At 61.3% G+C, this 25713-nt stretch overlaps 1 protein-coding gene across 5 annotated transcripts; it reads right to left on the reverse strand.

Moving 5' to 3' along the window:
- Positions 1-1270: 1270 nt before the first annotated feature.
- Cep131 (centrosomal protein 131) lies at positions 1271-25012 on the reverse strand. 5 transcript variants are annotated; one of them, XM_077800465.1, is made up of 26 exons: positions 24880-25012; positions 22863-22935; positions 16743-16837; positions 14826-14940; positions 14503-14624; positions 13796-13909; positions 12724-12882; positions 10825-10942; positions 10376-10504; positions 10061-10220; positions 9640-9734; positions 8933-9100; positions 8441-8614; positions 7660-7785; positions 7346-7471; positions 6479-6595; positions 5814-5916; positions 5051-5252; positions 3976-4083; positions 3746-3863; positions 3566-3640; positions 2822-2964; positions 2522-2699; positions 2282-2445; positions 1587-1647; positions 1271-1511 (listed from the first exon to the last, which is right to left on the reverse strand). In XM_077800465.1, the coding sequence occupies exons 2-26, from the start codon at positions 22878-22880 to the stop codon at positions 1437-1439; spliced, it is 3063 nt and encodes a 1020-aa protein (XP_077656591.1). In that variant the 5' UTR covers positions 22881-22935; positions 24880-25012; the 3' UTR covers positions 1271-1436. The 5 variants fall into 5 exon arrangements, with proteins under 5 accessions (XP_077656591.1, XP_077656589.1, XP_026266574.1 ...); XM_077800463.1 differs by having other exon boundaries at positions 22863-23055; XM_026410789.1 differs by having other exon boundaries at positions 10376-10492; positions 22863-23055; positions 24861-25012.
- Positions 25013-25713: the final 701 nt, after the last annotated feature.

A 25713-nucleotide genomic window follows, 5' to 3' on the forward strand; every position in this document is an offset into this window, starting at 1 on the left:
CTTCCTGTGGAACTCCCGAGTGCTACAGGCTGCTGAGGGACCCAAGGGCTACGGACTCCCCTCTGAGCCCTGTCCACCCTCACTCTCCAGGAGTCAGGCCTTCCTGACCACATGCACTCTCTCCCAAATTCATATCTGCCTCCAGTTGTGTCCTGGTCAGGGGCATTTCCCCAGCCTCACCCAAAGGCTGGGGCTTCTCCTTCTGGTCAGCAGCCCTGTCCTGCAGACGGTGAGCAGAGAGGCCCAGCAGCCTTCACCCTCTGCCATGTAGGGGAGCCATCGACAGCCTCCTGGTCTAGCCTGAGACCAGGGACCAGTTGAGTTCTTCTCTGGGAGGGGGCTAGACAAGGAGCAGACATGGCTTAGGTCCAGCAGTGAACAGCATGGTGACTCGGGTGCAAGGTGGTACAGGGCAGGCTGACATCCTGTTGCCCCTGCCCTGACCTCTGGTCCACAACCTGCAGTAGGAGGAGGTCGGGCCCTCATGGGGGGAGACCCTCAGAGCCGTCCCAGACACAGCAGCAGAACCACATGCACAGGAAGCCTCCTGGGGTCTGCACACCACCTGCAGGCGAGGAGAGAGGCCCGGGGTGATGGCCCCCTGGGGCTGCTGGGCAGCATCCCAACACGGAAGCCTGATCCAGGACAACACGCCTGCTGAGCAGACCCTTATCTCCCTGCAAGTGCTCCAGGACTCTCCTGTCCACGAGGGCTGCAGCCTCCACCTGTCTGTGCCAACAACCCTCAAGGTGAAGGGCACTAGCAGATTCTGAGCTAAAGTGCCAAGTGCAGAGGCTGCAGAGGGAGGGTCTGGCAGTGCCCGCCCTCCTCGGGGTGCCTGTCCAGTCCCCGTTTCCAGAGGGCTCCCGGCAGTCATGCCTCAGTAGGGGGCAGTCTCCTAGGAGGGCCACCTGCGCCCCTGGAGTCTTTCCAGTCATGGGGACACAACAGCAGCCCAGGGGCTTCAGGCACCCACAGACTGCGTGGAGCCTCCTAAGGGCCAGGCGGGGACAGAGGGCCATTCTCCAAGTTGGGCACTGGAGCTGAGTCTCAGGGCCACAGGGCAAGGCAGAGAACAGATGGGGGCGGCAGGGGCGTTGAGAGCAGAAGGGCTGCTAGCCACCTGCCATTTCCTGGTCCGTCTGAACAGCCCAGAGGAGGGAGATGGGGAGGCAGGAGAGGGCTGGAGCCAGGCCTGAACTCTGGGGTGTCCCCCAGCCCAGGAGAGAAACATCAGGCAAGGGACACAGGACTCTAAAAAAACCACCTCTTTTACTGTTAAAAACACAGCCACAGACTGGGTGTGCTGAGCACGGGGCTCACGAGCAGGGCAGCAGGCCGCACCTTGGCAGCATGCGCCCCAGGGCCCGGCACGGCAGAGGGACTCCTTATTGCATCCCTCCTGTCTCCGGCCTGCCTCCGGCCTGCAGGTGGCATCACTTGGCACTCAGGGGCGGCCGCCTGTGCTGCTCCAGCAGCTCCTCCAGATGATCAGCCCGCTTCATGGCAGCCTGTGACGGGCACCAGAGTCAGGCGTGGGCTGCCCCAACCTCAGGCAGGAAGGGCAAAGGGACCCTGGGACCCACCTCATGCTGTCTCCGGAGGCTGCTCACGGCCTTCTCCTTCCTGGCGAGGGCTGTCTTCACCCTGCAGAGGCACACAGTGGGATTCTGCACAGCCCCCCTCGGCCAGCCTGTCGGGGCAGCCAGCCTGCCCAGCCCACTGGCCACAGCTCCCAGGCTGGCCTGGGCCCAGAGAAGCTGCCTTCACGGGGGTCGGAACCCAGAGAGCGTGCCTGGAGCAGCCCGGGCCGGGGGTCTGTGCCAGGACAGGCGTGAACTTCTCATACCCACCCCTCAGGGCCACGGCAAGTGTGGGCAGGTGGCAGGAGGACCATGAGGTCCCTGGGGGCTCACTGTTGCCCCTGCAGCTTTCCCTCTCTGTGCATCAGCTGCCCCACCCAGGCCTCCAGCCCTCAGCAGGCCCTGGGGTGCCCCCTGGAGAAGCACACTCTGAGCCCCAGCTTGAGGCAACCTGCTCAGGTGCTCCTGGTGAGGCCAGGCACCAGATGCCCCAGGACTCAGTGCCACTGGGGTACTGGTCCAGGCTTCCTGGACTCGGACCTGGACCACGTGCCAGCCCCTGCCCACAAGCGGCCTGCACCCTGGAGGCCTTCACCTTGCTCACCCTCCTCATCTGTGGTGCCCTCTGCCGTGGTGCTGGGGGGGTGCTGCATGCTGCCCTGCCCTCTGCCTCCAGCCCCTGCAACCTGGCTACCCACCTCTGGTGCACCTCATCCAGTTCCAGCTGCTGGCGGGCCTGCAGCTCAGCCAGCTCAGCCTTGACCCGCTGGTTCTCCTCCTCAGAGGCCGCCAGCCGGTCAGCAAACTCCTGGCGGACCACCTCGACCAGGCTGCCTCGCTCCCTGGACAGCTCTGAGTTGACCTGGAGGCAGGGAAGGTGGTGAACAGGGCTCCCACAGTGGTGGGCTCTGGACCTGGGAGGGGCGGGGGTCACTCACTGCCCGCAGGTCATCCAGCTCCTTCTCCCTCTGCCGCAACAGGGCCTGCAGGCGCTCCTCCTCCCCCTCGGCCTCCCCAAGGCGCCCCCTCAGCTCCGAGCACCGATCCTGAAGCTTCCGCTGGGACTGCTCCAGCTCCGAGAGCTCAGCCTCATACTGGTCCCGCACACGCTTGATGCTGGTGGGTGGGCAGGGTGCAGCTGGCAGAGTGGCCGGGACAAGCTCCTGCCCTCCCCTCACCCCAGCGGCCAGAGCAGCCCAGCACCAGCCCCTGGCTGGCTCCCGCGCTGGAGGCCTCACCGGCTCTCCATGGCCCTCTCACTCTCCTCCTTGGCCAGGGTCATGTCAGCCTCCAGCCGGTGGATAACCAGCTCGATCTCCTGGTCACGGTCTTTCCGGATTTCCTCCTTGAGCTCACGTTCCCGGTTCAGCTGCCACGCTTCCTGCGGGGCCAGGCAGCTGGCTTGGGAACCACTGGGAGGGTGCAGGACAAGGGAGGTGGAGGGGCACAGGGCAGGCTCCCGGGGCTCCCTTCTTTGAATCACAGGGGCACGGACACATTCGTCGGGCAGAGAGGGCTTGCCCTGCCCTAGTTCCCCAGGTGCTGGAGGCCCTTGGATAAGGCGGCCAACACGCGAGTCCTCTCCTTGGAGACCCACAGCCAAAGGTGACTGGAAACCACACTGCCACCAGACAGGCTGGGGACAAAGAAGGAACTTGCCATATTGCTAAGTGGGGATGTGAGAGTGTAAATGGGGCCAGTTCCTGGAAGCTATTTGGAAATTCCCCAAAGGAAACACCAGAGGCCAAGGAGGGCGGCCCCCATAGGTGGGGCAAGCAGTTGACCGAGGGGCACGGGCTGGCAGCTGCCGGGCATGGAGGACAAGATGCCCTGACCAGGCCTTGTCCTCTTGCTGCCAACTCCTGGCTCTCCTGTGGCCACAGGATGCAGAGAGCAGCTTGCAAGCCGAGGAAGGAGAGCCCCTGGAGCCTTGTGCGACACTGGAAGAGCCCCGGAGGCCTGGAGCTGCCCTGCCCTCCCACCTCTTTCTTGGCACAGCTGGCCGTCCATGCCTGCCTCTCCACCTCCAGCTGGTCCTTCAGAGCCTTCAGCTCCACCTGGAGGGGAACAGGGCATGAGAGCCACCAGCCAGCCCTGTCCGCCCAGAGCCTAGCCCAGGCCCCTGCCCTACTGGATGCCAGGCTCGGCACGGGGGAGGGGACCTGGTGCCGACGCTCCTGCTCCTCTTGACCCTTCTCAAACTCAGTCCTCAGGGCTCGGGTCAGCGCCGAGCTGCTGTCCTCTAGCTGCTGTCTCAGCTCCTCCAGCTCTGCCCGCTGCCTGCAAGCCAGGCCAGGGGTCAGTGGGCAAAGGGCACTGAGGGTCACCACGTGAGCAGTCTATGGGTGGGTGAGGGGTCACTGTGAGGAGGGTCAGCAGCCCCTGGCGGCACCTGGCTGCCTGCTGGCTCAGGCGCTCCCTTTCCTCGGCCACCTCGCTGTACAGCCGCCGCCGCTGCTGCTCCAGGGCACGCTGTTCCTGCTCCAGGTGCTGCTCAAACCTGCGGGAGGGCGAGGCTGGCTCAACTGGCAGGCTGCGCGGTCCCAGGACACTTGTGCGGCAAGGCAGGGGCGGCCACAGGCCACACACATCAGTCCTCAGAGCATCCTTCCAGTGACACTTGATGCCTGTCAAAGCCACTGCCCAGGTCAGCACAGCCAGGCCACAAGTCCACCATTGACTCTGAGCTGAGGCCCCTGTGGTGGCTCGTGAAATGGCCTCATGGCTCGGCCACCTACTATCTCCTATTCCTGTCTGTCCTCACCGACCCCATCCTGCTTGGCCCCGCAGGCGAGGAGGGCCTCTTCCTGCCAGCTCTGCTCCCTATGTGGGGGGCCAGGGGCAGGGTCCATGGTGGGAGCAGGCTGCCGTAGGCCTGTGTCCTCACCGGACCTGAGACAGGGCTGTGGGTCTGGCCAGCTGTGTTTTGAAGGGCCAGCCATACAAAAGGAGCTGCTTGCATATACTGGCCATCGCCAGCATGTCCCCCAGCCATCAGGTCCCTAGGGTCTGAGGGCCCACCCAGCCTGGTCACACCTCTGACCCAGCCTGGTCACACTCTCCACCCCCACAGGGCCAAGGAGACGAGGGCAAGAGGCTGCTCTGGGCACCAGAGGGGCCTTGGAGTCACCTGTCTGGGGCTGAAAGTTCTGGGCCAGCTGTGGGGGTCTGCACACCTCCTAAGTCACAACCCTAGCTTCACGGGAGGGCCGTGCTGGCTGGTGCAGGGGCTACACCCACAAGCACAAAGGAGCTGCTGGCCGGTGCTGAGGTGGGCAGGACTGCTATTCTGGGGCCACAGTTCCCTGTGCCCTCCTGGGCAGCTGCACCAAGACCCCCAGACCCAGGCCTTCAGGACATACCCTCAGGGTTTAGAGAGGAAATGCCCTGCTTCGGATGAGGGTCTGGGCCTGGCCCCACCCCACCCGGGCCCCTGGCCTGGGCAGCCAGGATGTGCAAATGCCCACCGCCGCTGGGCTCGCTCGCGCTCCTGCTGGCCCAGGGCCTCCTTCTCCCGCTCCAGGTGCTCCCGCAGGTCCTCCGCCTGGCGCAGGTAGCGCTGGGCGGCCTGCTCGTCCCGCTGCAGCAGCTCGGCCTCGTGCAGGCCCCGGAGCCGCCTCAGCTCCTGCTTGTGTTTGGCGATGAGCTTCTGGATCTCGGGCTCCAGGCCTGGGGGCAGGATAGCAGCTGCAGGGAGTCCCCGCCCACACCACCCCTCCAGGGCGCCAACCTCAGAGTGCAGCTGTGCCTGAAGTGCTGCAGGGAAGGGGCAGTGCTGCCCCTGGTCCCTGCTCCTGGGGACTACAGGGCCTGTCCAGCCTGGGCAGGTGCCCGCCTGCCCTAACCATCAGGTCTCTTAGCATGGGTGTCCAGGACCCTGGAGCCAGGGTTCTGGGTCAAGAGCCAGGCCAGGAGAGCCCCACGAGCCACCTGAGGGCCTGGGCTCCCTCCGACAGCACCCTGGAGCCCGCCTCCCAGCCCCCGCTCCCTGCTGCTGCCCACAGTGTGGCCTCCTGTTGGTGGCCCACTGACCCGACTTCTCCAAGCCCACCCCAGGGGAGGTGGGCGCTGCCCGAGCTCTAGTCTCTGGTGTGGGCCTGCCCCTTCCACCCCAGGGCGGCTGCCCCAACACTGTGCCTGCTCTGGGAGGTCTGGTGTGAGTCCCTCCTGTTGGGGACTGCAGCCACTCTTCCCTTCAAGAGCACCCAAATCGGTGCTGGCGTGGCCCACCTCTGACGGTGATCTCCTTGATCTTCTTGGTTTTCTCATTGATCCACTTCTCCCTGCGGACTTTCTCTGTTGCACTCATGAGTTCTTTGAGTTTCTTGATCTCCTAAAAACAAGGACGTGGGAAGTGGAAAGAAGAGGCAGATGACATCTGTCCCCTCTGCACACCTGTGTCCTGAGCAGGGCAGCAGCCTTCCAACTGCAGAGGCCCTGCTCTCCCCTGTGGCCGGCGGTCCTCAACGCTGGCTGTCACCATGGACTCCAGGGGCCTCTGGCCACGCTGGTGCCACCCCCACTCAGAATCTGGGCTCTGGTCTGGGGTGGGCTCAGGGACTTGGCATCCAGATGGGAAGCCCACTGAGGCGGCTGGCAGCCAAGCAGGAAGACGCCAGGAGCGGTCCTGGGCCTGAGCTGCTTGGGCACCCAGGCTGGGCTTGGCCTCCTGAGTCCAGGGCCACTGCCCAGGGGAAGGGCCAGGCCGGCACCAGGTCTGGATCTGGGGGGAAACGTGGCAGCAGCCGGGGAAGACGCAGCTTGGTGTGAGGAACAGCCCTCCTGCCTGGACCACATCCTCAGGGCCCCCGACCATGGAGACCCTCCTCCAACCCTGCCCCGCTCTGGGGTCCGCTGCCCACGGGGCAGCTGGGCCAGGCCCCCAGGCTGCTCACCAGCTCGTGCTGCTCCTGCATCTGGGCCATGCGCTCTCGACACCGCTGGTCGCCCTGCTTCAGCTCGGCCACCACTGCCTCACACTTCTCATTCAGGACCTTCTTGTCTTCGATCAGCTGTGGGGGGGGGGGGTAAGGCTCTGCACTAAGGTCCCACCCCAGCAGGAGGCCTGTCTCCCAGGGCCACCCTGTCCATACAGGACTGTGTATGCATGTGACACGGGGCGGCTGCCCCTCTGGGTACTCGACCTGGAGGACATGGTGGATGTCAGAGAAGCCCCAGTGGGGACCACACCCACCAGCCTGGGATGAGGGTGGCACCTTGCCTGCAGGAGGGCCTGCAGGCTGCTGCCAAGGGGTGTCCACGAAGCCTCCTGGAACCACACCAGCCGCACTGAGAGCCCGACTCGACTTGGGCACACTGATGTCAGCCACCCAGTAGCGACCACCATCTTTCCAACCCCAGGCCTAGAGGTCTCTCCAGATCTGGCCAGGGATAGTGGCTGAGGGGCAACCCGGAAGCTTCTGCTGCTCTCACTGGGGGTACTCTGGCTGTCCCAGAAGCCCCAACAGACCAGGGTGGCCCTCCAGGGATCTGATGGCCCAGGCACGGCACAGAAAATTTTGAACTTTGTCCAGGACACTTCCCTGTTGGGCCAGCAGTGAGCTAGCTCTGGAACTGCCTGGCTCCTCCAAGGGACGCCTGGTTATGCTCTGCCCGCTGTCCCGGCAGCCCACCACACTGGGCAGGACACAGTGGGCTATGTGGACCTCAGGCCAGCTCCACCTGCGGCCAGCCCCTGGCTCTGTAAGCCTGCTTCTGACCCTCTGGCCTCATCCATCTTCCTGGTCCCCTGGGGGCATCACCTGGTCAATGAAGGACAGGTGCCGCTGGATGGTGGCCTCATAGTGCTCTTTCTGTTGCCGAAGCTGCCGCCTCAGCTCCTTTTCTGTCTCTTTGACCCGCCGGACCGTGAGGTCACGTTGCTGTGCCTGTGGGGGGTGTGGGCAGGAAGGAGGTTCTGGCACCAGTCCAGCCAGAGACCCAGGGCTGGGCACTGGTGGCCGTGCAGAAGGCACAGAGTGCCTTGGGAAGAAGGCAGTGCCCAGGGCTCTCAGCGAGGTGCTATGGGGGCCTGTGGCCCAGCTGGCAGCCCTGGATGACATGCTAAGGGCCTCACCAGCGCCCTCTGCAGCAGCACCACAGTCTGCTTCTGCTCCTCCAGCTCCAGCTTCAGCCGCATCACAGACACGCGCCCCTCGGATGCCAGCTCTGGGTGCCCCCGCCCCACGTCTGGTGCCAGCCCCTGCAGACGTGGCCAAGTGTCAGGCAGGTGGGCCACCACCCACTACTCACTGGGTGGATGACCAGGAGGCGGCAGGGATGTGCCAGGTGCCCTGCCTGCCCATGTTCCAGGGGACCTCCATGTCCCTCCACTCCACCCTCAGGGGAAGGAGCAGCAAGGTGCAGGCGTTGAGGGGTGGTGGGAGAGCTCCCCCAGAAGGCCCTATTGCTGGGTACAGGGGAATGAGGCTGTGACCTCGGTCCCTACACAGCCACCAAAGAGCACTCTGGCACCAGTCCAGCCAGAGACCCAGGGCTGGGCACTGGTGGCCGTGCGGGAGGCACAGAGTGCCTTGGGAAGAAGGCAGTGCCCGGGTCACAGTCACTTCTGACCTTCCTGCCGTTTGCCACCACTCCCCTCAGCCTGGCCACTGGTGTTCACCAGGGGACACCAGGGCCCAGGGTGCCAGGACAGCTCCCTGGGCAAGGCGTGGGGAGGAGGCTCGAGAGGCTCACCCAGAGAGGAATCCGCATGGGACAGTCGGTCCCGCCAGTCCCCCGCCTGGGCCATTCAGCCACATCGCTGAGCAGCCTGGTGGCCTCAGGTAAGGGGGAGGCAGGTGCGACCCCCAGAGCAGAGGGGGCTGGGCTGCCGCAGGGGCCTGACAGGTGCCCACCTCCTGCTGCATCGCGGGCTGGCCCTGGCCCGACCTCTCCATCTCGTCCAGGAAGCTCCTGACGCCCTGCAGCTTCGCCTCAGACAGCAGCGCCCCCTCCTCAGGGGTGCTGCAGGGTGCACCGAGTTTCCCCCACCTCTCCAGGTTGTCAGCTGTCAGGGAGCTGGCACTGTCCTGTGGGGTGGGGCCAGCATTGGGTGCTGCTGGGGTGGCCCGAGCACTCGGGGTCCCCGGGGCTGGGTGCTTTGCTGGGGGAGCAGAGGCAGTAAGAGTGGGCGGCGGGAGGCAGCTGGGTGTCGCCCACCCAGAGGTTCTCCTGTGTCCCACCTCAGGGTCCCTGCACAGGAGGGGAGAGTGGGTCAGTGAGATCCAGCTGGCTGGTTAGGGTCTCAACTGCAGCCAGGAGCTGGGGCACCCTGCTTTCCCTGGCCTCAGGGCCTGTGAGGATGGTGGCAGCACGGGCTGGGGTGAGGGATCGTGTGGCTGAGTCACCTCATCCATCCAAGCATATCTGTCCTTGTGATAGACCCTGGGATGGGACAGTGGTTCGGGATCCTCCTCCAGCAGCCTCAGCGTGTCCAGCAGCTCGTCCAGGGTTTCCCTGGACTTGACCCTGCTCCTGGTGGGGCCCACCATCTCCACGTCCTCACTGGCCATGTCCTGGGACAGGATGCCTTACAGTAGACAGGCAGGGGGGACGCAGCCACCAAGGCCTCTGGTGCCCAAGAGAGTACTCGTGCCCAACGCGGACCCCAGTGGTGCTGGGTGGGGCCTCTGCTGCCCACGTCCTGTGGCTCCTCAAGCCCACCCTACAGGTTGAAGGCATCTCCACCAGTGGCAACCCTCCCCCAGGAGACCAGACAGACAGGCTCGGCCATTCAGCTACATCACTGAGCAGCCTGGTGGCCTCGCTGTCCCGACACCTCTGACCTTCAAGCTCGTCTTCTGTGGACAGGGACACAAGGCCCTACCCAGGCCCAGTGTGAAAACCTTACAGGGTTCCAGAGCAGTTCTGAGACTCCACCCAGCCAGGGCCCCCCAGCCTGCCACTCGGCATCAGAACAGGAGCCCTGGGAAGCCTTTCAGGGAAACCCGACTGAGGAGGGGCGGGGAAAAGGTCGGCTCAGGCCACTCCTGGCATAGACACGCCCCTCAAAACTAAAGTCCAGAAGGGAGGGAAGGGTGGGCTGTGCCCAGACCTGTGGCTTGTCCTCCGGAGACAGCTGGTGCTCTGAGGATGAGTCAGAGGCAGGTAGGCAGGGGTTCCTGGGGCCTGTGGGGTGGACGGTGGTGCCTGCCCAACAGAACACAGCAGGTTCCTGAACCTGGAAGAGCCTGGGAAGGAGCCAGGTAAGGGGGAGGCAGGCACGACCCAGAGCAGAGGCATCGGGGGGCCCTGGCTTCCAGGGACTGAGGTTGGGGAGCTGGCGTAACCAGCTGTCAAGGACTGAGCACCTCAAGTCCAACCAAACAGGTGAGCTGGTCAGGAGCAGAGGTGGTGTGGGTGTGACCATGGCCCAGGCTGCGGGTAGAAGCTGCCCACCTGGCCACAGTATGAGGGCCAGGGCATGACGGCAAAGGCTGCACCTCCTTCCTATCCTAGGCCTTCAGGTCACTCACCAGTGTTGTTGGCCTTGAGGGGCTGGCGGGCGTCACTGCCTGGTGTCAGGGGCGGCTCCTGGGAGGGCCGAGGCTGCCCCGGTGCTCTGGTTTCTGGGCTCCCCTTGGGCAGCCCGTGCTCAGCCTTGCCCGACTGCTGGGCTCGTTTCTGCCGCAGCTCCTGCCAGGGGAAGCATCTGTGAACAGCCCCGAGGCCAGCCCCTTGCCTCCCATAGCCCAGCTGCCCTGGGGCTCCATGTCCACGGCCTGAGGACCCAGGCAGCAGTGCTGGAGCTGGGGCTGGGCTCTTCCTGGCCTCCGGGGGCTGAAGGGCACCTGAATGGCCGCCTGCCTGGCCTGGCGAGCCTTCTCTTCTCGGGCCTTCTTCCTGGCCGCCTCCTTCTGCCGGTGCAGGTCCAGGAGGTTGCCACTGCCCAGCTGCTGCTGCTGCCCCTGCCAGAAGAGCTGGGGAGGGTGAGGCAAGCCCCCATGACCCTGAACCCCCCCTCTGCCCCATGAAGGGCGAGCCCCCAACCCCGAGAGTGCTCAGCAGGGGAGTCAACACTGTGCCTCGGGGTCAGGTGCCCATGCAGAGGCCTCCTGGGACTAGCAGGACACTCAGGCCTGACCATGGTCCTCATGGGGACAATGTGGGCCACAGAGGTGTGACCTGTGTGGTTCCAGGTCTCCGTTCTACTGGTCCCAGAAACTGCCTATGCACAGTTCAGACCTTGGGCTTCTGCACCCGCCCAGGGGGAGCCTGGGGTGGCTGTGCCCACACTGACCTCCTGTGTGGCCGACTGCAAGTGCTCCAGGTCTGTAACTCCTGCTTTGCGGCGCTGTACCTGGTGGCGGTACCAGCGCTGGATGGTGACGGCAGCCTGGTTCACCTGGTGGATAAACCTGCCCAGAGAGCAGGCTTCAGGGCTGAGAGGGGGTCCAGTGCCCCCAAGGCCCTGCAAGAACCTGCAGACTGGAGGCCCAGCCAGGCAGAGCAAGCTGGTGGCTGCACACAGCCCTTGCCACCGACTGAAACCTGGTAGGACCAGCCCTCCTGGCTCATCTCCCCAACACCCAAATGCGACATCCCAGGTCACCAGGAGAGCAGGTGCCGTCTGTCCACAGACCTGGGTAGTCTGTGCACGAAAGGCACCAACTGGAAGCAATCCAAACATGCTTCACTGTCTTCAGAGCAAGCACAGGTGACAGGTGACAGGATGCTGCTCAGCAGCAAGAAGCAACCACCTGCGCTAGTGCCGGGCACAGAGGAGGGGCTCTGTCTAGGGCTTGCCACAACAGCCGGACTGCTGGGCAGGGGCCTGAGGGTGGACAGACAGGACTCCAGGGACCGTGGTGCTGGAGCCATCTGGTGGTGGTGCACTGTATCCACAGACACCACGTGTGCATCTGTCCATGGAAGCCTTTTACCACTCGAGATCACACTCAATACAGCTGACCAAGTGAAAAGGCTGACCCTGACCCTTAGGACCAAGCGCAGATCCTCTCAGCAAAGACACTAGCAGAGAGCGCAGGGCGGAACTGGCCTGCCACCAGGGCCCGGACTCGTGAGTCCCGCCCACCAAGGCACCTCAGAGGCTTTGAGCAGCTGCAGCAGGGCAGGCGGGCTGGGTGGAGGCCGAGGCCAGGCGGAGGTGTCTGCAGAGGCTGTCTAGCTGCTAAGCGGGGAGGCCAGGGCCACTGTCCTGAGGCAGAGGCTCCACCACTCCCACCCGCAGCCCCCAAGGGCGGCTTCAAGTGCACAGCCCCACAGGGTGTCTTGCTCTTCTCAGTCTTGTTTCTTCTTTCCCTTTTCTTTTTCTTTTTTTTTCATTTTTTTTTTTTGTATTGAGGATTAAACCGAGGGGTGTTTAACCACCAAGCCACATCCCCAACCCTTTTTATTTTTGAGACAGGGTCTCGCTAAGTTGCTTATAGCCTTGCTAAATTGCTGAGGCTGGCCTTAAACTTGTGATCCTCCTGCCTCAGCCTCCTGAGCTGCTAGGATTACAGGTGTGCACCACCTCACCCAGCCATAAAGTTCTTTTAATAAACAACTTTACTGAGACTAACTGTCACATTATTAAAACCTGCCCATTTTCAGCACACAATTTCATGATTTTAAGCAAATTTACAGAGTCTGCAACTACCAGCACAATCCCCATCAACATAATCCTGTTCTAGAATGCCCCCACTGCCTCAAAGAGCAACGGCCACCCTGTGTCGCCAGCTTCTGCCCAATCCTGGCAGCCATTGCTCCCTTCATGCAGCTAAGGATCTGCCTCTTCTTGGCATTTTATGCAGATGAGCCACACCACATGTGTCTGTCACTTGCCATTTAAATAACTACTGAATAAGATTCCCACTGGAGTCCTCAGACCCCAGGCCCTTGCCCCTGCTCCCACAACCCCCAGGCCCTTGCCCCTGCTCCCCACAACCCCCAGGCCCTTACCTCTGCTCCCTAAAGCCCCTAGGCCCTTACCTCTGCTCCCTAAAGCCCCCAGGCCCTTACCTCTGCTCCCTAAAGCCCCTAGGCCCTTACCTCTGCTCCCCACAACCCCCAGGCCCTTGCCCCTGCTCCCCACAACCCCCAGGCCCTTGCCCCTGCTCCCCACAATCCCCCAGGCCCTTGCCCCTGCTCCCTAAAGCCCCCCAGGCCCTTGCCCCTGCTCCCCCCAAAGCCTCACCTCTCAGCTTCCTCCTCTGTCACCTCCGTCCGCCTGAGTAGGTTGGTGGTGGTCCCCCCAGCGGTGCCCCGGGCCGCACGGTCAGTGCTGAAGTTCTTGTGGGGCTTCCGGAAGCTGCTACCCTCACTGCCCTCGTTGGTGGCTGCCTTGATGATGTTGCTAATCGGAAGAGAAACCCCGTCTCACTGCCCCAGGAGCGCTCTGCCCAGGCGCCAGTGGAGCCCCAGCCGCCCTGGGCTCTGAGCCAGCAGGAGGTCTGGGCACGGCAAGAAGCTTGCCCTCCTCCTCTACTTGGCCAGTCCCTGGGGACACCTGTACTAGGACAGACCCATCAGCCCGCGCCCGAGTAAATGGGCGTCACATTCATTTTTTAAGTGGTATTGGGACTGAACGCAGGGGTACTGTATCACCGGGCCACATCCAGGCTTCTGTTTTTTTTTTTTAAGTATTTTTTTTAGTTGTAGTTGGACACAACTTTATGTTATTTATTTATTTTTATGTGGTGCCCAGGATTGAACCCAGTGCCTCACACGTGCTAGGCAAGCGCTCCACCTCTGAGCCACAACCCCAGCCCCAGTCTTCTGTTTTTTATTATACAGACAAGGTCTTACTAAATTGCTTAGGGCCTCCATAAATTGCCCAGGCTGGCTTCAAACCTGTGATCCTCTTGCCTCAGCCTCCAAATTAACTGAGATTATAGGCATCTGGGATTACAGGCATGTACCATTGGGCCAGATATTCTTTACATTTACAAAAGTAAGAAGCTCTTAGAAGCAGCAGGAGTCCATAGCTAGGTGGCTCAGGAAAGCTGGAGAGCCACCAACTCAGCAAAGCAGCGCAGGGGGCTCCTCTGCTTCTTTCAGTCACCCCACGGTGACACCCTTTCAGTTCTGGACAAGGCCAGCAGCTTCCTCAGGAGGGCCCCCACCCGGTGTGAGTCCCTGGGAAGTGGGCCTGGCCCTGGATGGGACTGGGTGACAGCACTGAGGGTGAGGGACCTGCTGCTCGTGCTCCGCAGTGCCCTGCTGAGCAGACCCCGGGCCTGGTGCCTCCCGGGCAGGTGCAGCCTTACTTGAGAGCGGGGGCTGTCTGGTTGGAGCTCTTGAGTGGGGGCGCCCGCTCCACGGGGGCGTAGTGGTTGTGCACCATGCTGGTGACGCAGTTGCCCACGGCTCCCTTGCTGCTCCTGCCAGAGAGGGAGGGTGCATGGGTGTGGGGGCAGGTGGCTGGGACCGCCAGCAGGGGTACGGGTGTCGAGGGGCTGCCAGGGCTTGCTGTGGCACCGTCAGGAGTCTCCAGGGCCCCACGTCCTGCACCTAGTGGAGAAGCCCTTCCTGTCTCTCGGGGGGACAGCTGTGTCCCCAGGCCCCAGGAGGCCGAGGCTGGGGCTGGCCTGCTGCTCCCTCGGGGCTTCTCCGCACCCTCCTACCACCCTGACCGTGGCCTGCGGACGTGCTCTGGTCCTTCAGGTCCCCAGAGTGTGACCTTAGAGTGAACACTGCATCCCTGACAAGGCAGGCCACTTTGGGCCTGAAGGCCATATGGTCCCCACCACCAGAGACACACCCGGAGCCTCCAAGTCCAACCTCCAGGGAACCCTGGAGGGGCAGGAGCTCCCCGCGGGACATGGCGGCTACAGCCTGCGGGACAAGCACAAGCCCCTGTTTAAGCAGTGGTCAACAGCGCCCCCGACCCCACCTTGCAGCCTTTGCCCTTGAGCAAGAAAGCCATTCATTCCAAAGGAGCCAGATCCCGCCACCAACACTGCAGAGGTGGTACCTGTTATTGGCTGTGAAGCTGGGTGCCAGGGCACACTCCCTCCTCCGTGGGCCCCCTGGGGAGTTGAGGGTGCTGGGACTCTGGGCACTGGACGGCGAGCCAAAGCCCCTGGGCTGATCGTCCTAGGGGCACACAGGACACCCTCGAGGCCCTACCCCAGGGCCCTTGCCCTCCCAACACTGCCACACCCACAAATGGAGGTGCCCAAGTGCCCAGGGTGTAAGGATCACAGCCTGCTGACCAAGACAAAGGCAAAAGGACACAAGGAGCAGATGGCAGTCCTGTGGCAGGACCAAGACCCACGCCGCCCCGGCCCGCCTCACCAGGACGTTCCAGGTGGCTCCCTTCCCACTGCATGGCTTGGGCAGGCTGGCCAGCCTCCCTCTCCCACCAGGATCTCCCTCGAACAGTGCCAGGAAGTCAGTGGGCTCCGTAGGCCTGGGTCACAAGAGGATGGCACATGAGGACAAGGTCAGCCAGCCAGGTGGCCAGCCCCAGGAAGACAGGGCCACATCTCACAAGAGGACAGAGGGGGCCGTGCTGCCAGTGAGAGCTCCTTGGCCCTGACCAGCGGGCTCGGGCTGGGGCCTGGGGAAGAGGCCCAAGAACCCGTCCATTAGCCACACTGAGCTTAGATTTCTGAGGACCAAGGGTCTTCGATAGGTGACCAGCCACTGCTACCACTCTCCTCCTGTGGTCAGGAAGCCACACAGGCCTGCAGCTCAGAGGGGTCCACAGGGCCCCCATGTGGCCTAGGACATACCTGCCCCAAGGTCCAAACCTACCAGGGACAAGAGCCACAGCTGCCCCAACAGAGCTGCCCTGATGGAAACGTGGTCTGTCCACACAGTACTGTATTATTATTGTTGTTGTTGTTATTATTGTACCAGGGATTGAACCCAGGGACGCTAACCACTGAGTTTCATCCCCAGCACTCTTTGCTTTTGAATTGGGGTCTTCCTAAGTTGCTTAGGGCCTTGCTAAGTTGCCCAGGCTGACTTGAACTTGAGTCCTCCTGCCTCAACCTCCTGAGTTGCTGGGATCACAGGCACATGCCACTGTGCCTGGCCAGTGATAAATCAACCCACTATGAGGTAGGCAGCACTGGTCATCCACGGGCCATCGCCATGGCACAGATGGCCCTCGAACACACTGAGCTCCAGGAAAAAGCCCGACACCAAAGGCCACACACTGGGACTCCAGCTGCAGGAAATGTCCAGAGCAGGCGAACCCACAGCACGCAGGTTGGTGGCCAGCGGGTGGGAGGGAAGTGACCATCAAGGGCCACGGGGCTTTCTCTAGGGAGAAAACATGACCGGGGCGATGGCGGTACAACTCAAGTGTACTAAGGATCACTGGTGGGCTGGGTGTGGCTCAGTGACAGAGCACTTGTCCAGCATGCAGGAGGCCCTGGGTTCAATCCCCAGCACCAGAAAAACAAATAAAAAGAAAAGAAGAAGAAATAAAAAGTGCAGCCAGTATCCCAGCTGCTCTGCGCCACAGTCCTGGGCTCTGAAGTTGCCTCTGGTGGACACACAATGCCAACCCCTGGGGCCACCGACCCTGGGCGGGGCAGCACTGTCCTGTTCCTCAGGGGAGGTGACCCCTGGGCTGGCCCAGAACTTATCATCTACACATCCGCAGCCCTAGCTGGCATCTGCCCTCTTGCAGACAAGACGCGTGGGAGGAGGTGTCGGCCTAGTCCCTGGTCCTGAGGGTCTGCGGGCTGCAGGCTGGGTCCCCTGCTGGCCCTGGGCATCCCCTCCCACTGGAGTGGAGCCAGCAGGGCAGCAGCTGTTTAACTGGTGGAGACGGCACAGGCTCTCAGGAGGATGGGGAAGTGCCAGGTGCCGGTGCCTCTGCACCCAGGCCTGACCCCAGGGGAAGGTGGAAGAGGCTGGGACAAAGACTTGTGGGGTGCAGGCCTGTGAGGGTCCCACCACCTGCCACCAAGCCCAGCCACAGAAGCAGAGGACGCAGGTGGAGATGTGCCTGGAGGACCCCGCCGGCAGGGTCCCTGCAATGAGACAAGACTGTCTGCCTGTTGGTGGCCTCCCCACCGAGCCCCTGGCTAGAGGTGGACATGCATGGAGCTCGCCCCAGGCCCCAGGCCTTAAAGGGGCACAGATGGAGCTGACAAAGGGCTGAGGCAGGAGAGGACAGGGGCTACCTGGGGGCTGGGCTACCAGAGGGCTCTGGGAGAAGCTGGGGTGATGAGACCCCCGATGGGCCGGGGTTACCTGGGGCAGCTGGTCCACGGCTGGTTGACCTGTGTGGTGCTGTTAGATCTTCGAAGGTTGTTGATGGCCCGGGAACCCCCAGGCCCTGTGGCCTCCTGCGAAGAGGGAGAGAAAGCCACTCAATGGCCGAAGTCTCCGACCCTTGTCAGCCTGCTCAGCACAGGCAAGCCCTGGAGGGACAGAGGAAAGGCACGCTGGGTTTAGGGATGGACTGGGACACAAGTGGCCCAGGAGCAGGTAGGCAGGACGGGGCAGTGTGGGGGCTGGGCAGGGCCGACCTCCTAGAGCCTGGACTTCCTGCACAGGTGGGGAGGGTCGTGGCCGGGCAGCAGGCTGGCTGTGAGCCGTCTCCTGTTGGGAGCACAGCCAGGCGGCTCTGGGTTGCCATGGGGTGAGAGAGGAGATGGGGCAACGGTGGGCAGCGAGCCCTCGGGGAGTCTGGGTCAGAGGGCAGTCTGCAGAGTCCCCTGGCAGGAGGCTGTTGGGGAGGAGAGTGCCGCAGGCCACGAGGGCATGTGAAGCCCTGAGGCCAGGCTGAGGGAGGCACCGTGGGTGGCCTCTGGGCCATTGCTGGGCCTTGCTCCCTGGGAGAGGCAGGTGGGGAAGGGCTCAGTGGAACAAGGCTGGGCCCGGGGCTGCCTTCCAGCTTCCCACAGGCTTAAGATCTTCCAAATCAAGCACTCTGGGGGAAAGTCCTGAATGAGAAACAGCGGGGTCACCAACGGGGGTCCACCCCAACAGTGAGCCCCCAGACCGGAAAACAGACACAGAATTTCAGGTTTTAAAATCCGAATCCTTAAGCTAAAAACACCCCCCCACACACACAGAAGAAAAAAACAAAACCAAGGGACCCGTCACAGGCGTCTCCCGTCACCCGTCTCCCTGGCGTCTCCCCTGGCTCTCAGTCTCTTTCTGAAGCAGCAGGAGCGGCAGAGGCAGAGACGCAGGGCTCTGACTACCTTCCCTGCAGGGGACGCACACTCCCCCCAGGCTGTGGGCGGCGACCCTCAGGGCTGTCAGGGTCGGTTCTGGAGGCAGCTGCCAAGTCTGGCAGGTCAGTGGATGTGCCCAGGGCTACTCCTGTGGCGGTCCCAGCTGGACCACACTAGGGGCCCAGGCCAGGCACTGGGAAAGGCTCCCGAGGACAGGGCTGTGGCAAGGGCACCAAGCATGCACCCAGCACCCAGGGCCCTGCGAAGGGAGCTGAGCGACGCTGAACCTGGGGCAATGGACCCAGAGAGGCCACTGCTCTTCTGGGCAGACCCAGGAATGTTGCCTGGCCCTGGCCTGTGCCTACCAGACATGGGCAGAGGGCACCCCCGCCTCCTCAGGGGGGCTGGCTGAGGTGGGCCGCACCTGCTCAGGGAGAGGGGCCACGGAGGCCTGCGCCTCACCAGAGCAAGCCCCAGACTCTGCCCTCAGCGTCTCAGGGGTGACCTCGAAGTCCCCAGAATTTCCTACCTGATCAAAATGCCAGTTCACCTGGGACCCTGGGCCAGCCCCATGTCCAACAGTGCGGTTTACAGAGGGGATTTCAACGACACCCAGAAGGGGAGGTGGGACGGGGGCGTGGGCCACATAGCCACTCCACCTGGAGGGGCTGGAGGCTGAGGTGGGCCAGTGTGTGCCACCGCACCTCTGCATGGAGCCGGGCAAAGCAGAACACACAAGATGAGGCCAGAGCAGTTTGTTGGGCCAGAAAGGAAGAAAGCAAGTGCTCAAAACCAAAAGGTGAGCGCAAGACTCCCGGGGCCAAGGCTGCAGCCGGCAGATCAGCAAGCAGGGGTACAAGAGCAGCACGCGCTGCGGAGCCTTCTCACCGTGAGGCACAGCGAGAAGCCCTGGTCCCAAACCCCAAAGAACCTGTGGAGACATTCTGGCTGGAGCAGGGCCCACGGGTCCCCAAGCGTGGGCCACATGGGTAAGAGCCCTCCAGAGAGCAAGTAAGAAAGGGAAACTCATGCCGTGAAAGGGCCGTCAGCTCTGTGGTCCTCCAAACCTGCCTACCCATGAGAACGTCCCGCAGACCACCTCAAGTCACGGAGGAGGGGCTGAGCCTCGGCCGTAGGGGACCGAGGGGGCCCAATGCCATGTGGGATCCTGGGGCAAAATAAAGACGTCAGGCCAGACACTGTCATCCCAGCGGCTCAAGAGGCTGAGACAGGAGGACCGCAAGTTCAAAGCCAGCCTCAGCAACAGCGAGGCACTAAGCAACTCAGTGAGACTCTGTCTCTAAATAAAATACAAAATAGGGCTGGGATGTGGCTCCCTGGGCAAGTACCCCTGAGTTCAATCCCCTGTACCCCGCCCCCCAAAAAAAGATGTCAGGAAAAAATTGGGCATGTGACAACTGTGGGCTTCAGCCATTGACAAGATCATGGCCTGGGCCAACATCCCACACTAGTGCCGCAAGAACACGACCCACAAGCTCGTGTGGATAGTCTTGGTTTCCATCTGAAGCTGTAAGGATGCAGCTTGCAGCTCAGGCTCACCCGATTTCACACAGGGAAATCAATGCCTCTGACGCCGCAGACACAGGTGTGGACTGCCACGCCGGCAGCTCGGGGGAAGAAACAAGGGGCAAAGTGCGCCGTGAGAGGCTGTGTCCAGCACAGAACCTGGCCCTCGGCCTGTAGTGGACCAACCCAGCCCTTCCCCTCTGCTGCCCTGATTCTAGAATCAGTCAATCACGCAGACCGTGACCCCCAAGCTCCTTCAAGCAGAGTGAAGGGCAGCTACGTCAGGATCCAGGTACATGCAGCGGCCTGCTAGCCTAGCTCCCCGGAAGCCCTTCAGCAGAAGTAAAGGCTGGCCCTGCCACCCACTCCACACACGTGATTGAGTTCTTGTGGCATCTCATTATTTCTAACGTGTGAATTCTCAGGTAAACTTCTCTCATTGCCAAACATCTATTTGAATTTGAAAATATTTATGTTTTATTAAGGCATGTAATAAATTATTCTTTGAAACTTGTTGGATTGAACAAGATTCAAAGCCATGTGGAAAAAGATGGCATACTGATTGCAAAATAAACAAAAATAACATTGTATTTTTTTTTAATACCGAGAATTGAACTCAGGGGCATTCAACCACTGAGCCAGATCCCCAGCCCCTTCTTGTGTTTTATTTAGAGACAGGGTCTCATTGAATTGGTTAGGGCCTCACTAAATTGCTGAGGCTGGTCTTGAACTCTTGATCCTCCTGCCTCAACCTCCTGAGCTGCTGGGATTACAGGCGCCACCACGGCACCTGGCTGCATCTTTCTAATACAATTTTCTAACAATGTAATAAAACACTAAACTTACATATCCATGTCCCGTTAAAACCACGTTCCATTAAAAGTACACTTTCATAGTATGTAATTTACATTTTTTTCCTAATGTGCATATCTAAATGAAGCAAAGCTACAAATATAGACCTTAAACTTCCCTACAATTGCTAAAAAACAGCATCATCAGTTCTCTTTCTGTGCATACCAAATTAGTGAAGACCAACAGCTGTGGGCATGTTGTGTGTCACCATCCATCAGTGGCACTCTCCTTGCGGTGAGGTGAGTGTAAATGAGGACAATGAGCTTCTTTTGGCAGCACCCAGGGCCCCCACTGAGCCACACCCAGCCGGAAGCACTTGGCAATACCAATACCACGTGCTCTGACCCAGTGGTTCCACCTTTAAGATTTATTCTACAAGATCATGTATGTATTGGCAAACACAGGCCCGAAGACACTCGCGGTGGCACTGTTTGCTGCCAGCCGACCTGCAGCCACCCACTAGAGGACCTTCTGCCCTGCTGTTAGAGAGAGCAACGGCTGCGCACAGCCACTCGGGGTTCTGCAAGACACAGCCCGCGCGCGGGCTCACATGTGTCTGTGTACTGGAGCAGGAAGACCCACAGCACCACACAGCCACCCTGACATGCTGCCCGGGGAGGTGACAGGCAGGTCTGCTGCTTGATGGGCCCCCTTCTGGTGTCTCTGCATTTTAAATCGTGTGCATGTGACCATTCAGAATAGCACACACAGAATTTTTTTAAATATGTATTTTTTAGTTGTAGATGGACACAATACCTTTATTTTATTTATCTTTGTGAAGTGCTTAGCATCGAACCCGGGGCCTCACACATGCTAGGCAAGCACTCTACCACTGAGCTACAGCCCCAGTCCCATAGGTAGAATTTTAAAACAATCAAACAAGGCGGCACCACGGCGGCACCAGGTGACGGATATGGACAGCTTCATCTGTCCTGGGTCTCCCTGGCAGCGGTTTCCCACCTCCTTGCTGAGGCTGATGTCAAGAAGGGAGGAGGGTCTTGTGCTCACTGAAGGCGCCAAGGTGGAAAGGGTGTGCTCGGAAGGTACACAAAGTCACAAGCCAGGAGCCCCTCCCTCCAACTGCAGAGTGGTCTGGCACTGACGTCACCTGAGCCACAAGACCACCAGTGACTACAGCTCATGTCCCGGACAATCGCGGGACAGAGGGCCTTGGAGAGAGGGAAGTCTTTGGAGACAAAGGCGATATGGAAATACCAGGCGGATGGTCAGCAAAATGGCCCCCAGCCAGGGGCTACTCCAGCCCCACAGAGAACAGGAGAAAGAGAGTCATCAGCCCCATGTCAGGCATGGAGCCATGGCCTGCAAGTGCTCCCCACAAACCCCAAGACACCTGTGGCAGCAAGGTGGCCAAGAGGGCAGGCACTACCAGAGCCACTCCTCGCTGGGTGGTGGCTTTCACCCACATCTGACCCCTGCCAGGGATACCAGGGAGCAAGCTACGATCATAAATGTAGGAAACAGCTGGACACTCTGCCACGGAGAGGACTCGCGAGCTCCACCCTCAACACGGGGGCAGGCAATGGGGCAGCTGGGAAGACATCTGGACAGGACCCATGCTGGCCTTGTCTTTAAACCCAGCTTCAGGAACAGAATGCCCTCAAGTGGAGAGGTGGGAGAGGGTGGTAGGTGCCCAGGTCAGCCACAGGTGCAGCCAACCACAGCTGGGCACTAGCAAGCCAGCAACTCCACACCACTGGGCCACAGTGTGTCACCGCATCAGCCCCGCCCCACGCCCCCTTCTAGGCCTGCTGGGGCAGTGGGAGGGAGCTGGACAGGAGGCAGGGTCCAGTGACTCCGGAGCAAGGTGGAGCTGCAGAGGGCAGCAGGTATCAGTGACACACTAACCCAAGTTGGCCATCACTCCGCTCAAGCAGCACACTGTATCTTAAACCTGTGGCCACCACAAGTGCCCTGGTAGAACGTCCCAGGTCCCCATAACGAGGGTCCTGGGCTTTGGGAACTTGTTTGGATGGAAGGTCCTCTACTAGGCTGTTGTCCTCACCTCAGAACTTGGCTTTCATCAAAGCCGGAGTGACCTTTTTAGGGAGAAGGGCGGGAAGAACACAAGGGCACTTAACCACTGAGCTACATCCCCAGCCTTTATATTTTATTTAGAGACAGGGTCTCACTGAGTTGCTGAGGGCCTCACTAAGTTTCTAGGGCTGGCTCTGAACTCATGATCCCCCTGCCTCAGCCTCCTGAGCCACTGGGATTACAGACGTGGCCACCCGCCCAGCTGGAGCAAGGCTTTTATCCACAGGGGAACCACCACCCCAACCCATGAGGCTACTCTCTACCCTGCCAGGATCCCCACCAGGACTAGACTGTCTGAGCCCCAGATGGTCTGGGCATCTAAGCCAAGCTCCCAGGCCCCTCTGTGGGGCACTGCCCTGAGACCAAATCCTAGCCCCTCAGCCACCCTGATGTGTGGGTGACAGCCTCATTCCCTGCCCCAGCACAGGTGCAGGAGGAGCACCCCTGCCCAGCACACTGGAGCCCATCCAGGGTTCTCCGGGGTCACAGGAGCGTGGCACCCTCCCCACAGGTCAACCTTGTTGATTAAGATTCCAAGCAAATCCAAGGGCAGCAGAGCAGGAGGGACAGGGCCTGGTGCTAGGATGTGGGCTCTGCCTCAGGCCAGTTGGCCACTGAGTCCTCCTGTGGGTCAGCTCCCAGGTGTGCACGGCCTGGACCATGCCTGCTTGGAAATGGCCAAGAACTGCACAGAACTGCCTGGGGCCAGATGCCACCCATGACAACAGGACCCAGGGCCCCACGCTGCACTCACCAGAGCCCTCCTCCTCATTGTGCCACCTGTGGCCACAGAGATGGAGCGGGTGACGGGCTTGGCTATAGAGGCACTGCTAGGACGCCGGGACATGGGCAGAGGGAGGCCAGTCAGACTCAGGTCCACACCTTCCAGGCTGCCCTCAGGGGTACCACTAGTGGCCCGTGAGCCTTTCATGGTGGACATGACAGACCTTAAGAGGGAAACAAGAGATATAGTGAGACACCCAAAAAAACTGCAAACACCACGTGCAGCAGAGCCTTGCCAGCTCAGAACACCTGGGTCCACCTGCCACCAAACCCTCCAGGAACCTGCCACCCTCCTCACTGGCAGGTGAGCCCCTCAACAGGAATACAAGGGGGCTGTTCTAAACCCCATGCCAGTACAGGGCTGAGCAGGTGCCTCTGGGTGATAGGCAGGTGGGCAGCATATTACTGCAAGAAAGTGGCTCAGACAAGTGGAGTGCCTTGCTCAAGATCATGGTGCTGGCAGTAAGTGGCAGAGCTCTACCATTTACTACCATTTATTATCAGCACCATGATCCTGAGCAAGGCACTCCACTTGTCTGAGCCACTTTCTTCAGTGAAATGGGAATTTTAGAAGTGCCTCTGCGTGGGCACCACAAGGTGTGACCTGAGGCTAGCATAGGGTGTGCACTCAACAACCCAAGTTACTCCAGCAGGATTTGGTCTTGAAAGTCCTAGGACAATAAGCTCAGGGTCCCCAAGTTCTAGCCAAGACCCCCTCAGAGCCCCTGGGCACTTCCTGAACTCTTGGATGAGGCAGCTGCTCTTGTGCTTTCGGGGCACCCTGCCACCCCTTTTCATGTAGGCTGCTCTTAGTCTCCTCTGAGTTGGAAGCCCCCAGGGCTCAGCCCCAGCTTCTCTTTCCCATCCACCCTCTTGCCTGGGAACCACCCACCTCTGGCCTCTTGGCTCCCTCCACATCTCAACCCTGGTTGGGTCAGAGACTCCTTGTCTTGGACAACCGTAACAGCCCCTCCACCTGCCGGCCCCCTGCTGTCCTCACTGGGCACCTGAGTTTCAGAACACTCCCAGCTGGTGGGAACAGTTTTCCAGGCACAGAGAATCAAACACCCCAGATCTGACCCTGCTCCCTGACACACACCCCCACCCCCACCCCCGCCCACTCTCATGCTCAGCTGGCCCATCCCAGCATCTCTGCACCTGCTGGCCCTTCTGCCTACCTGACCTTGTCTACCACCCCAACCCTCTTCTTTCCCATATCCTGCTTCCTCTTCAAACACCACACAAGATTGTTTTCTGAATTGGGTGACTCCCTTGAGAGGACAGGAACCTTGTAGCCACAGTACCTGACACACAGAAAGGGCTCAAGTGGTGAGTGCTGAGGGAACGAGGACCCAGATGTTACATGTGATCACAGTCCCTGTCACTGCATCCGGTGTGCCAAGGGCACAGAGCTATCGTGGGTCAGTGCTGCCTGGGTGCTACCCCACAGTTGGCCAGCCCCAGTCTGGGAGCAGACCTGCCACTGGCCTGGTCAGTGGCCTCAGCTCTGCGTTCCCTGCTTGCCGGTGAAATTTAACACCCCCCCCCTCCTCGGCACTGGCCACGCCCAGCTGGACAGAGCGGACCCTGCTGTCCCAGCCACACGTGCAGCCAGCGAGGCTCCCGGGGTAAACACAGCCTCTCCATGGAAACCTCCGGCAGGATGAAGGGAGGCCTGGGAGGCCAACCGCACCCCGGGTGGAAAGGTGTTCCTCGCGGGGCCTGAGGGGTCAGGTCCAGCGTCCCGCCTGGCCCCGCGTGGGGGGGGGACGCGGGGACGCGCAGGGGTAGGGCCCTGGCGCAGTGCGGCGCCCTCCGCTTCTCCCCGGGCCGCTCGGGTCTCCCCGGTTCCCCTGGGCATCAGGCGGGGTCCTGAGACCCCGGCCGTACTCCACGTCGCCCTCTGGGGAGGGCGGGAGAGGGCCGCCCGGGGGCACCAGCCCCGTCTCACCTGCAGGGCGAGACTCACCTGCGCGGACACCCCTCACCTGCGCGAGCTGGGCCTGGGGCGCGGGGCCCGCGGACTCGGCCGGGCGGGCGACCTGGAGCCCCGCGGTCCCCAGCGGTGCCCCCGGGCGGGTGACAATGAAGCGCCGTGAGGGCGGGCGAGGGGCCGCGGCTAGCAACCACTCGGGCACCGCCTCCCCTGCCCGTCACCCGGCCCGCCTTTCCTGCCAGCGTCGCTTTCGGATTGGTCTTCTGGCCTCCCGCTATGGAATTCTCGGGACCTCATTGGACCACTGGGCTGTCCTTCGGGAGGTTCCAGCGTGGGAGGAGCGGCGGAGAGCTGGGGGCCCGCGACGGCGGCGGGCTGCCGATTGGATGAGGCCGGAAGAGGGCGGAGCTTCTGGGGCGGGGCCAACGCGTGGGCGGAGCGGTCGGAACCAACGCGCCTCTTGATCCCACCCCTGACCCGGCTTCGTCCCCGGTGCACGGAAGGCGCGCGTTAGGCCGGGAGTGCGTCCCGGTGCTGCGTGGTCAGAGCCCTCGCCCCGCTCTGGCTCTCCTGACTCTGCCCAGGGAACCCTGGACATACAGATCGGATGCCCTCTTCAACAAAAGTTGTATTACAGTAACAACATAGTGCTGGCCTCTCCACATACCTTTTATATTAATATATATATATATATATATATATGATTTTTTTTTGGTACCAGGGACTGAACTCAGGGGCACTTGCCCACTGAGCCCCATCCCAGCCCTATGTTGTATTTTATTTAGAGACAGAGTCTCACTGAGTTAGCGCCTCGCTAAATTGCGGAGGCTGGCTTTGATTACAGGTATATATATTTTTTATTGTTGTTGTTGTCGTCGATTAACCT

This window comes from Urocitellus parryii, chromosome 7 (assembly GCF_045843805.1).
Source record: "Urocitellus parryii isolate mUroPar1 chromosome 7, mUroPar1.hap1, whole genome shotgun sequence".
Classification (NCBI taxonomy): Eukaryota; Metazoa; Chordata; class Mammalia; order Rodentia; family Sciuridae; genus Urocitellus; species Urocitellus parryii.